The 12,827-nt window shown below is 43.1% G+C and overlaps 1 protein-coding gene across 4 annotated transcripts in view; it reads right to left on the bottom strand.

Annotated features, from left to right (window-relative positions):
• Positions 1-12,827, bottom strand: part of NR1H3 (nuclear receptor subfamily 1 group H member 3) — a 30,000-nt gene that overhangs the window by 3,894 nt on the left and 13,279 nt on the right. For all 4 annotated transcript variants that reach the window (XM_051622004.1, XM_051622005.1, XM_051622007.1 and 1 more), the window contains 5 exons: positions 8,763-9,005; positions 5,577-5,843; positions 1,888-2,096; positions 1,461-1,640; positions 934-1,033 (listed from right to left, as the gene is read on the bottom strand). In XM_051622004.1, coding sequence (XP_051477964.1) covers positions 934-1,033; positions 1,461-1,640; positions 1,888-2,096; positions 5,577-5,843; positions 8,763-8,880 — 874 coding nt within the window. In that variant the 5' untranslated portion in view covers positions 8,881-9,005. The remainder of the gene's footprint in view (positions 1-933; positions 1,034-1,460; positions 1,641-1,887; positions 2,097-5,576; positions 5,844-8,762; positions 9,006-12,827) is intronic.

The raw sequence follows: 12,827 nt of genomic DNA on the forward strand, positions 1-12,827 counted from the left end.
GCCACTATCAAATCACATCTCTTTGTGCTATGTGCTATACAATCACGCTGAAAACTTCAAGCCTTTCCCCAAAAACAAGATTCAAGTTTCTCATTTCCTGCAATACAACTGCATCAGAGATGGATGAACAAGAAAGAAGGAATCTTTCTAGCTGCCTGCTTTTTCCTTTCCTAATAACCTGAAGTAAAGGTCATAAGGAAGAGTGTCAAAGAAGAAAGTTGTATATAAAAGCCATCTCAAATATAAATGGTTAAATAGCTACCCAAGGAATTAAAAAAAAAAAACAAACAAAAAAAACACATGAAGGACAGCCAAAGTCTTGTTTTCAGAAAGGCTGAAGATATACACCTCCTGTTCCTTCATCTGAAATTACAGACATTCATTGCCTCTGGAGAAACAGACTTCAGAAATCACATCACCACAGACCATCATATACTGAGTGAATGACACATGTAAAGCACTCTCTTGGGATCTTTAGTGCACAGAACAGATTTCATATCAACTGAAATGTAATGGCACTGAAGTCATCACTCAAAGCATGCACCCAGATTAGCAAGTGATACACTTGCAAAGGAGAGAAGACTGGTGTTTCATTTGTTGTGATGGCACTAATTGATTGTGTGATCGCACTAAGACCACACGTCCACATCAGATTGCTATCAGCAAGGAAGTTTCCACCAGCTTCTAGCCCTAGGTGCACTCTTATAACAAGGTTTTCATGCTTTAAGTCCAAATCTTCAGAAGAAAGTTCACACCTAAAAAAATAAAGACACTAACTGAGCTAGCATCACATGTTAAAAGCAAAAAAGGTTTGTGGTGTTATTGGTCTGTTGCTGTTCAGCTTTAAGCCCCCACATACTATTTCCAGTAGCCCAGATTAAGAAGGAAAACACAAGACACAGGGAAGGAAGAAACACCTGTCTAATGCACCACCTGCTTTGGCGAAATCATCCCGATTATAGCTCAGGTCCTTAAGAAAGGTGATGCTCTCAATCTCTGGATTGTAGCGCCGAGATGTCTCCAACAACATCACCTGAAACCCGAAATAGATATACTTGGTATGAGATCAGGAAAGAACATTTCAACATTGATAATTTGCTGTGTGTTAGAGCATCTCTGGAATAAAAAATAAAATTTAGAAAAAAAAAAAAAAAGGCAAACAAAACCCCTTCAAGCAGTTTCTCTCAGAGTGCTTGAAAATTCCAAGGCAAATTCTGCAGTATCCTTTCCAGTGTCTGCTTCTGGGAAGGGGGAAATACCTGCTTACCACTACCAAGGCTCTTGCCTCACTCTCCTCCACAGCCCTTTTGCCAGCACAGCCTACCTATGCAGAAATGGTCCCATAGTTGAGGTCCTTCAGCATCCCATCCCAAAATAAGGGATGGTACCAGTTCTCCAGGTGGGTACCCCAAATTATTTCATCTCTGCTACTACGTATTGTGGTGGAGCCAAACTCTCACCTCTATGGTAGATGTCTTCAACAAAGCGATCTGATCTTCCCTGGTCAGCTCCAGGAAGCCAGGTAGTTGCTTGGCAAAGTCCACAATTTCTTGCACAGAGATAATTGCAAGTTCTGTGAAGTGAGCAAAACGCTGCTGCCTTGCTTCACGGTTATTAGGGTCAGGAACTTGGGGCCACGGCTGCGGGAAGGCAAAGAGACAACAAATATACATGAAAGATGCAGCCAGGGCACAAACATGAGAAGAAGACGTGAACAAAGAAGAAAAACAGACACACTGCAGCATCAACCCTTGCTGTTCTTTACAGAACTTTAGCCCACAGATGCAATGTCTAAAGTATCTCTGCTCTCCCGAATCATTTACCCACAACCCCAACTCTCCAAACATGACTTTTTCTTATTTTGAGTAAAACTGGTAAGGTTTTTACCGTCACTTTGAGTCTGTCTGTGAACGAGCGCTGGTTGCACTGCTGCTGAGCAGCCACAAGCTTTTTTATCATGGTCAACTGTTCAGGTGTCAGTTTGTGGGAGGGACTTGGCGGATTTGGAGGGTTCGGACGCACCACAACTGTCCGAGCCTGATCATCTTCCTGCTTCTTCAATTTCTTCAGTCGGATCTGTTCTTCAGACAGAACATCTAAATCAGAAACAGCCAGAGATCAATCAAGTGATAGGAGCATGCTGAAAACACCCCATGCACCAGGGAACATGCTATGGATGGGGAGGCACAAGTCACAGCTGCCTGTATCTGGTATCAGAGTACATACAACACAGACAGCAGGCAATTATTACTGCATTGACTATTTTTTCAATCATATTGTCATGCAAAGTGTTCACAAAGGACAGAAAGTCCCTCCAAGATGCCCTGCAGATCTCAGATAGACAATACTGACTTTTCCCAGTTGAGCAATTCCCCAAAATAACAGGCTTGGGGAAGAATGACTGGAAAGCTACCCAGCAGAGAAAGACCTCGGGATGTTGATCAATAGCTGGCTGAATATGAGCCAGCAGTGTGCCCAGGTGGCCAAGAAATATTGTGGTCAGCAGGAGCAGTGAAGTGATTGTCCCCCTGTACTTGGCACTGGCGAGGCCTCACTTTGAATAAAGTGTTCAGTTTTGGGACCCTCACTACAAGAAGGACACTGAGTTGCTGGAGCATGTCCAGAGAAGGGCAACAAAGCTGATGAAGGGCCTGAAGAACAAGTCTTATGAAGAGCAGCTAAGAGAACTGGGGTTGTTCAGTTTGGGGAACAGGTGGCTGAGGAGAGACCTTATGGCTCTCTACAGCTACCTGAAAGGAGGTTGTAGCAAGGTGGGGTTCAGTCTCTTCTCCCTTATAAGAAGTGATAGGATGAGAGAAAATGGCCTCAAGTTGTGCCAGGGGAGGTTCAGATTGGATATTAGAAAAAACTTCTTCACTTAAAAGGCAATTAAATGCTGAACTAGGCTGCCCAGGGAGGTGGTTGAATCACCATCCCTGAAGGTATTTAAAAGACCTGTAGATGTGGTGCTTAGGGACACTGGTTTAAGCACTAGACTCAGCAGAGTTAGGTTAATGGTTGGTAGGTAGGTTATGGCTGGACTCTGTGATCTTGAAGGTCTTTTCCAACCAGAACGATTCTGTGATTCTATGGAAATGTCATAACTGATTCCAACAGGTGGTCTCTTCACATGCCATGTTATGTACATTGTGTACCATCTGCTGTTGTGGCTTTAAAAAATATTGCTAAATTAACAGCTTGTGTCATTTCATCTTCCCCTTGAGGACTAAGTGCTGAATGGAGTTCGAGAGTGAAAGCCCATATGCAACAGACTGGTGAGGAGTAACATTACACAAAATTAATAATGAAATAAAAACATTGCATAAAACGCACTGAGGATTCCAAGTCCTTCAGGAGCAGGGCTAGAAGTCTTCTTCAGTTGTCAAGTCAAAGGATATCCCATTTAGATGTAACAGTGTGAGGAATAAAACAACTCGGAGGCATGTGTCGTGAAAATTTGTATTGGACCAACTGCACATTTGCTAATTTAAATACAAAAACTTGTTAATGGCCTGTAAATAAGTTAACTGAAGAACTAACTGATTTTGATGTAGAGGAGGTTTGTTATATCTTCAAGTCAAAGCTGCAAAAACTATCTGGAAGCTGCATCCAAAAATAAATAAATAAATAAATAGGAAACTACCAGATATACCCAGATTCAAATAGTATCTTCAAGAGAATCATCTTGTCAGTTAGTGATGAAGGAACAAAAAAGAAGAACAGGGACTGACTGGAAAAGAAACCTTATCTTCAGGAACAAAGATTTTTAAAAAATAACGTTTCTTTGGCCATTTTTTATGTAGAGGTAATGAGGAAACATTGCTGCTACACAGGAAGGCAGGCCCCAAAACTGAACAAATATTTATGTGCATGTCTCAAAAGAATCATGTTAAACTTGAAGGATCTTTGCTCTGAAAGAGCATTCTGAAATGGACAGTTCATGGGACTGGAGGAAAAGACAAAGAACATCGCTCATTCAAGCTGAGAGTAATCTTTATCCCTGACTTCCAACAGGGAGGGTGCATACACAGGTACACACACGGGCAAAAATTACAGTGATAACACCAAACATTCGATATAATTACCAAATTAAGGGAGATCTGTAAGATTAGAGAATGTTAGTCACAGTGTCAGCATAAGAAGGGAAGTAATTGATCCAAGTGATTATAGTCCCTCACCTTGGCACTCAGATGCACACAAAATTTACAGCTGAGTAACATGTTACCAGATACTACTCTATGTGGAACACTGCCTACGTGCAAGCTACTACCCCATGCTAAATCCAAAGCAATCCAAGTTACGCAGTTTGGCATGAAGGACCTATGAAACCTCATGGTTCACACTGGCTTAAGAACAATAAACTGGCCATTAATAACTTTAGTCTGGAAATTAGAAGAATGTTGCCAGCAATTAGTGAGGGAAGTTCTAGAGTGACCTTCCAAGTGAAAGAGCTGGAGGAAAAGGTCCTCAGTTTTTGTCAAGACTAATAAGGTAAATTTGCAGGAGGGATTACAGGGTCAACAAAAATTCCCTAGCACTTGCTAATAACAACATGAAGATTCCTTTTAGCCTTATTTTCCTGACCTGTCTTCAACACAAGGCAATGAGTAAATGCAGACACATTGAAGCTCTCTACTATGTACCTGCAACAAAAGCAAGGTGGACAGGTACCCTTGCTACATAGCTTTTCAAATACATGTTTCGTAGCTCTCAGGAGCAATGAGAAATGGGGCAAAGACAGCATCCACAAAGCTGATACAAACCAGTGTGACAAAGGTACTGATTACATGTGTCACATGTGCCATGTTTCACATTGAAAAAAAACTGAACAGCATGTTTCCTCGGTGCAACTCAATGGGACTTATTTTCAGCAAGAGTATTTCTATAAAATGTTTCCAAACTACACTGTTATGGGTGCTGGATGTCAGAAAAAAAGACTTCACACAGATTTAACATTAAACAACCATCCATTTGGTCAGTCTTGACCAGCAACAGGGTGAAACTTGGATGCCTTGGCCAAGAAGAGCTGTTCCTGATATGTGAGCAGGACCATTGCTGGATATTCAGAAACAGCAGCCTTATGGCTCGTGTGAGAAAACCAGCAGAGTTCACTAATGGGAGCAGTGAGATCAGTCCTGCACAAACACAGCTGCAGTACTGTGGTGCTGCCCTTGACCTCTGGCACGAGCTGACAGTATGAGGCAGAGGAAAGTGCCTGTTGTTTAAGGAGCACGGTGACCAGCCTTGAAAATCCTGATCACAAGACAGTCAGAAGCCTGAGTTTACTGATCCAGTTGACAGTGCACTGAAGAATGTGTAAATCTTAGTCGCGAGTCTTTCTTCTGATGTCATATTCCACGAGTTCCTTCAGAATGGCACATTCAAGGAATACAGCAGGCCTGGGCTCTGGGTGTTGTTCCACTCTCAGTCTCACCTCTCCACGTGATCCCTGCTCTCGGCCACTTCCCACATGCATTCCACACACAGCCTACACGGCGCGCACGCGGCCCCCAGGCACTCCCTGCCCCTCTCCTCACAGCCCTCGTTCCCAGCCCGGCCCCACTCCCGGCACTCACACTGCTCCCGCATGCCCGCCTCCTGGCACTTGCGCAGCCGGCACTCCTGGCACTTGCGCCGCATGTACATGTCCATCTCGCACTTGCCGCCGTTCTTGCAGACGTACTGCGCACCCTTGATGACGCTGCGGCGGAAGAAGCCCTTGCAGCCTTCACAGCTCAGCACGTTGTAGTGGAAGCCGGAGGCCTTGTCCCCACACACGCTGCACACTTCGTTTCCCAGCATCTTAGGGGCTGGGCCCTTCTTCCGCTTCAGGGGGGGATTTTCTACCAAAATGAACAGTGCCAATGGAAAAAAAAAAAAAAAAAAAAAGAAAGCCCAGACGCATGAGGGAAGCATGGTGTTTGCAGCTGACTGCCCCACTCCTTTACAGTAACTGATACCCCTACTCAAACCCACTGTCTCCCAAACACACAGATGCAAAGAGCAAGTCTCCCATTCCACAGACTCCCCTTCTGCAACAAACCAACTGCTGACATAATGCAAACTGTTTCACCTCAGCTATATAAGGAGATGTAGCTTCACCCTTTTTCCCCTCCAAAACAGGGTGAAAGAGCTAAAACACACTCAGGCCAGATGTTCTTCAGCATTTTCCATCAGCAGGAGTGACAGTTAAGTTAGCAACGTGAGAAAGAGCTGCAAAAATGTTGAGCTGAAATCAAAGACTGTGCAGAAGTTATCTTTATTAAGAATTCACCTCTAGTTCTTTTACTTCTGTCACTGCCACATTCACACACAAAGAAAAGGAGAAATGGTTCAGCAGTCAAAAGAGTGGCAGAAAACAAGTGCTGAAACCGTGACCCTACAAAAAAGCAGATTGAATAGGCAACCCCTGTAACCGGGAACACTTGGAGACAGCAACTTCATGGAGTTCAGGGCAATACACAGGGAAGAAGAACACTGCACAAGCTCTGTGAATCTTTGGAACCTGAAGCTATAGTTTTTTCTTCAAGAAGAGTTCTCTACACTCCTAAAACTGAAGCACACTCATACTGACAGTTCATTTACTAAACCTTGTTGTTCTGTCTGAAACACAGGGCCTTCACTACTGCCTCACAATTTGGTCTTGTGCAGCAGCTCCCTGTTCTGTGTCATTCTGACAGATCTTAATCTTGTCTCTAGCAGTGCATTTCCAAAGATGAAAACATCTTCGGTCTACTCCAATGTGTCTCACCTTAAGTGTTTCAGCCAAATGCTTCCTGATGTCACTTGTGTATTCTCTCCCTAACAGCCATCTCTCCTTTAATTCCATTTAATTCTTGCCATGTTGACATCTGACATGGCCTTCTGCAGAGCTCATAGTGCAAGTATTTTTCTGTATGTCAGATACTATGTATTCTTCTGTGGCAGCTGTTCATAAAGATTATCAGCAGCATGTCTTGATAAGTCTGCAGATTGTGTTTAGGTATTCCTGGAAAGCCTTTACACTGGAGTTAATTCATAGGGATTGGTTTGCAGGACAAGGCTGCTGCTTTTCCTGATCAGCACCAGGGTTACAATGGCATGTCTCATTTTTGTACATATTGTTCTTCTCACTATTCTGCTTGAGTTCCCAAAATGGTAAATAGTCTTAGGTCAGTCTCAGAATGTATTATTAGTGTTCTTCACTACGTATGGGTTTTCAGTCTTAAGTATCTTGGTGTTGATTTTCAATCCCACTGACTTTGCAGAGGTCTGGAGGTCATTCCTTTCAGCCTGTACTTCTCATTGCAGATTGGACAGCAGCAAAATGTCACTCAAAAGGTTAAGTCTCTGATATTACCCTCTCTTGTTCTACTGTATTTCTCTTCACAAAATCTATTACCAGGAGGAAATTATGCAATGCCTACAGTTATTTCAAATTAGTTATTATGCCATTGCATATATATTAAAAATTATGTTAATGTATTTCTGAGTAATCCAATTACTTCCACAAGATGGGTCTATCTTGTAGATTCCTTAGCTGTCTTTAAGATGTTACAGAAATATCTGATTATCATGTTTTATTGAGACAGATAAGCTTATTCTTTGATTTGTGCAAATTATTTTCCACCTCTGAACACTAACCATTTTAGCTATATAGCTGATTATTGTAATTTTCTGTAGTCAAAGATAACACAGAAATGTGAGCTGTATCAAGCGTGACTGCCATCTCTGTACATTTAAGTATCATTAGGATCCTCCTTCTTTGATAGACTGCCTACTTCATAACTTTTTCCACATTTTGTGGCTTCTTTTCTTTCATTTTGTAAGGAATTTATCAATTCTTTTCTTTTCCTGTCCTCACATTTGTTCTATGGACCTCTATCAAATAATATCTCTTCAACTTTCAACTACTGTCTTTGTTTCTACTCTACTGATGAGCCCTCATTCAATGTTTAGATCACCTTTTTATATCAGGGATTGTCCATTGCCTCACTGTTCAACAAATACCTTAATTTGTCCTATTTTCATTAAGTTGCTGATCTTCTGCTGGACACCTCACTTGAGCTTTTCTTTTTTTACTGTTAGACTTTTTTTACTACGTCTTCTTACAGTTTAAAAGTGTAGGATTGTGTGCGTCAGCAGCAATTATAAATGCAAAATCTCAGTCCTACTCTCTTCTAACCTCAGAAATGCATAGAAGAAACTTCTACTGTCTTTCCATTAAATTAATCCATTTTAGGAACTTACATGAATTTACAGCGAGAGTGGTGAGACACTGGCACAGGTTGCCCAGGGAAGCTGTGGATGCCTCATTCCTGGGACTCTTCAAGGCCAGGGTGGATGAGGCTTTGAGCAACCTTGTGTAGTGGAAGGTGGCCCTGCCCATGGCATGGGGGGGGCTTGGAACTAGATGATCTTTAAGTTCTCTTCCAAAACAAACCATTCTATAAATGTGCAAGAACTTACTTCTTTGCATCACTAACCCCTCTTCAGCTGTCCCCTGTAGTAAAGCTTTATTGTTCATCAGCTTTTGATATGGCTAACAAAAATAAATTAATTTTTCAAAAGATCAAATGTGAAATATTCAACTCATTTATCACCTGGATAAACCCAGTCATCTTCAACTATCAGTAAGTCATTCTTATTTTCAGACATGCTCTCTCAGTGCATCAAGCAGAGGAGAATTGCACCCTACAATTTTGCCAAGTCTCACTTCTACTTGCAGCTGAAAGAATGGAAAGCCTTTAGTTTGCATGGATTTCGCAATAATTTTTCCATACCTGCATGCTCAGGGGGATTCTCTGAGCCAGGGAAGAGCGAAAGCCCTTCCTCCTCCATCTCAAATACGCTTGCCACCCTCTTCCCATGATCTTGTGTGCTGAGTTGAGTGGGACCCATGGAGGCCACACAGGAAGGGCTCACGATAATTTCATCGCTGCAGCATTGTAAGTGCCAAGCAAGGGGCCACAGGTGTCTCTAGCTCTTCAGTTTCTCTCTGCTACTGAAAGTCAGAAAGGAAGTACCTGTGGAAAAAACACAGATGGAAAAGAGGCAAGAGTTCAACTACTGAGACTATTCAATCCTGAAATCTATTAACAAGCTGCATCACAAGCAAGAATCAAGGTTTTGTTTCCTTATTAAAAAAAAAAGTCAATTGTCCCTTTTAATAATCCATGTTTTGAAACACAACATTTTAACAAACTGTGGCAAAAGGTACAAGATTAGCACATGCAGGTGCAAAACTGTCTTTTTATTGCCAAAATATTTAATCAAAGCATGTCAAGTCTTCCTTTCTGCTAACACCACCAGGGGACTTCAGCCCTGACCTTTCCAAGTGTGTAAGAGGGAAACTCCATACTTCACAACCAGTAGCATTTGTTAAATTTGTTTCCAGTAACAAATAGCTCACTGCTGCCAAGCTGCCCTGGATTTTGTGGCATGTACTGCAGAGCGCATAGAAAACTGTAGAAGACCATTTTGATACAATTAATTAGCACAGACTGCAAAACACTGAATTTTCCTATTAATATCAGTAGCCAAAGACCAATGATGTATCAAAGATGAGGATGACAAATCCACCCCTCACCTACAGCAGGAAATGTAATGCCAGCGTCACAACTATGGGAATGACCATTATGCCACCCTCAGGAAATAGGTTCACTACCAACCTTCTGAGGACACCCTTTCTGGAAACCATGTTGAAAAGCACCTTTACTATACTGCGATAACTCCACTACAGAGCCTGAACCTGGCAAGCAAATCCAATCACTTTTTTCAAAAAGCTTCACCTGCACAGAAAAAGGCTTTACTGGTTTGACTGCACAGACTAAGTGAAACTGATACAAACTGCTCATGTAAACACCCCTAATCTGACTGAACATGCATTTGACCAGTTGATCTTAACTCAGCGATTTACCAATGCAAGCTAAAGGGATTAACTGATTTAAAAAGCAACTACGTTAAAGGCCTGTACCTGTTTACCTTGAGTAATTGTGTTCAGGACTGGAAGCCTGCCACTCTTTGAAAAACAGGTGACAGAAATCTGTGCCCAGATGCAAAAGTATCAGATAAGCAGGGACATGCCTACAGTGCTGACTGGGGAGAGGCAGACAACAACAGTCCCAAGTCCCTTCTTCCCTCCTGGGTATGTGGACCAGAACACGGAACTCTTCTTAGAATGTCAAAAGCAAAGATAAAAGCAATACTTCCACAAACCACCCCCTCCCAGTACCCTGAAACAGTAATGGAGTATAAATGCAGACATACTGTCAAAGCCTGCTGCACTCCTGCCATCTCCCATTACACTGTGGCAGATCATAGGTGCAGGTGTTAAAAACCACAGGGCATATTAATTCACATGACCTTTGTAAACTCAGCCTCAGCCTGTACAAGGAATTCAGAGCTCCCTCCCCTCCGTGCATGCAGCCACTGAATCACTGGAGAAACAGACTATCTAGGATAGAAGAAGTGGCAACAAATACGAAACTCAAAACCATAGAAAGGAAGAAATCCTACTGTGGGAGTCTACAATCTAACTGATGTGATTTGCAACCAATTCAAAGAGACTCACAGTCCTCAAAGGAACAACATGGCTATCACAATCAACTCTTCTTCGAAGAGGCCTCTACAGTAAATCCTGCAGCAGTTGAAAACCTTGTGGAGAGACACAGAGCAGCAGGTGGAGGTAGGAACTTCAATGAAATAAAGCCAAACCCAACTTGTATTCCTAGTCCTATATAAGTTTCTCACTGATGCCGATATCAGATGCCTCTGGACATGTTCAGGCATGAAATAAGAAAGCTAAGTGTACTGCCTCAGTGTATCTCCACGTTCCTTTAAACCAAGCAAAACCAAGCAAAAGACTCACTCAAACATTAATCATTGTGCAGAATGAGCCAATAGCAGCAGTACTGCAGTTAATTTTTCAAAGGAAGAGTTTGGCCCCCAGCTGAGGAACTGAGTGACAATGCTCAGGCCCCACCGCCTTCAGTACATGAACTCAGGGGTCCCAGCCACAACTGCAATTATTCCAGAAAGCAAAAGAGGAGAGTCCAGCTTGATGGGATTTCAAAACATGTCATCCACACAGCCATGACTGACATTGCAAGAGTGAAACTTGCTGTCACAGCAGGACATCTGGAGCCCAAAGGGGAGTTTCTAAGAGACTGCAGACTTCCTGGCAATGTCTGAGAGGTCTGCAGTTACCAACAGGGAAGGGAGTACAAATCTGTGTACACACCCAGGACACAGTGAAGGGGAAGGCCTACCAGTCACTATCTTCATGCTGTAAAACCAATCCACAGATTCCTACTTTGTGCACCAGTCTCCAGCCTTCCCAAAACAGAATGGGCCAGATATGAGAGGCTTTTGCTTTCTCTGCTCCTAAAACACCGCATTTTTTAGTTTTGTAGGTGCAGTAACAGTTGCAGGCTCTGGAAAGCTGAGCTAACTACAATTAGCAGTACTCTTGTAATGGTCTAGCAAATGTGATGGTATTAGGCCATAGGCTGGACTTGATGCTCTTAAAGGTCTTCTCCAGCCTTGGTGACTCTGTGATTCTGGATGCTAGGTAAAAAAACAAACTAGCATTTTCCCTGCAGGCACACAAGTGAGAGGCTATTTGACTAGGCATGGGAGTTAGTTTTCACATAAATGCATTATGATTGTTTTCAAATTACTAAAACTCGTTTTGTACCAATAGTCATGTTATTAAAGGTTCACATCTTCCAATGTGCACCATCATTTTAACTGCAAAGAAAGGTGATACAAGCCGTAACTGCAAAAGAGAACACGGCCTTCTTGACAGAATCTGCTGTGTTGCCTCCTACCGTCTGTCAGTTTTAGAAATCAGGACTCGCCAAGTAACAAAAGACAAAGCAATCACTTTTCTCTAACAGTGTCTAGAACTGAAGAACCTGATGAGCAGACATACTCCAGCACGGAAGCACATACTGATGAAAGACTAAGCAAAACAATTTTCTTCCAGCCCTTGCCACCCAGGTCTCAAAGTAAGATACTAAACACTTCAGAGATGTGTCACCACCAGCTTTGCCCTACTCCATTTCTTCCCCCTCCCTTCCTTTCTGAGAAAAACTGGGATACTGATGGTCTCAAGATTAGCACTCTTGCAACTGAAAGGTGGCAAGTCTGTCCCCCTGCACTCATGGAGGAATATGGCAGAAAAACCCCTGAAGGAGGGGCAAACGTGAACTTGCAGCCCACAGACTTGGATCTACAGCAGTGGAGGACCCCATGCCAGAGGAACTGACTGTTCCTGAAGCAGCCCGTGACTCTGTGGGAAGCCCAGGCTGGAGCAGCTCTGGACCTCATGGGAAGGACTCAGGAAGGAGAGGCTCGTGGAGGACTCTTCCATGGGAGGGACCCTGTGGGGAAGCAGAGGAATCCTTCTTCCTGAGGAGGAAGGAGCAGCAGGAACCACCAGCCTGTGAAGTGACTCTAAACCCCATCCCCTGTCCCCCTGTGCCGCTGGGGGGAAGGAGGGAGAGAAACCAGGAACAAAGTGATGTGGGCCCGGGAAGAAGGGAGGGGTGGGGTAACACATGCAAGACAACACAAAGAGCAGTGCTGTGTCCTGTTTGCATCTGATTAGTGTGAAATTACATTATTATTTTTTCCCAAGTAGAATCTGTAACCGTAATCTGAAAGTGAAACCCTTCTCGTCCTTTGTCTTGACCCACAGGCTTCTAGTTGGCCTTTGTCCTCCCCATCCCACCATGTAGGGAGGAGCTGAGTGAGCAGCCACATGGCTGGTTCTTTGTTGTCAGTTAGGCCCAAACCATAACACTCAAGTATCAAAAGATGGCTGCAGATCTAAATGGCCAAGA

The sequence above is a fragment of the Apus apus genome, chromosome 5 (assembly GCF_020740795.1).
Source record: "Apus apus isolate bApuApu2 chromosome 5, bApuApu2.pri.cur, whole genome shotgun sequence".
In the NCBI taxonomy this organism is placed as follows: domain Eukaryota; kingdom Metazoa; phylum Chordata; class Aves; order Apodiformes; family Apodidae; genus Apus; species Apus apus.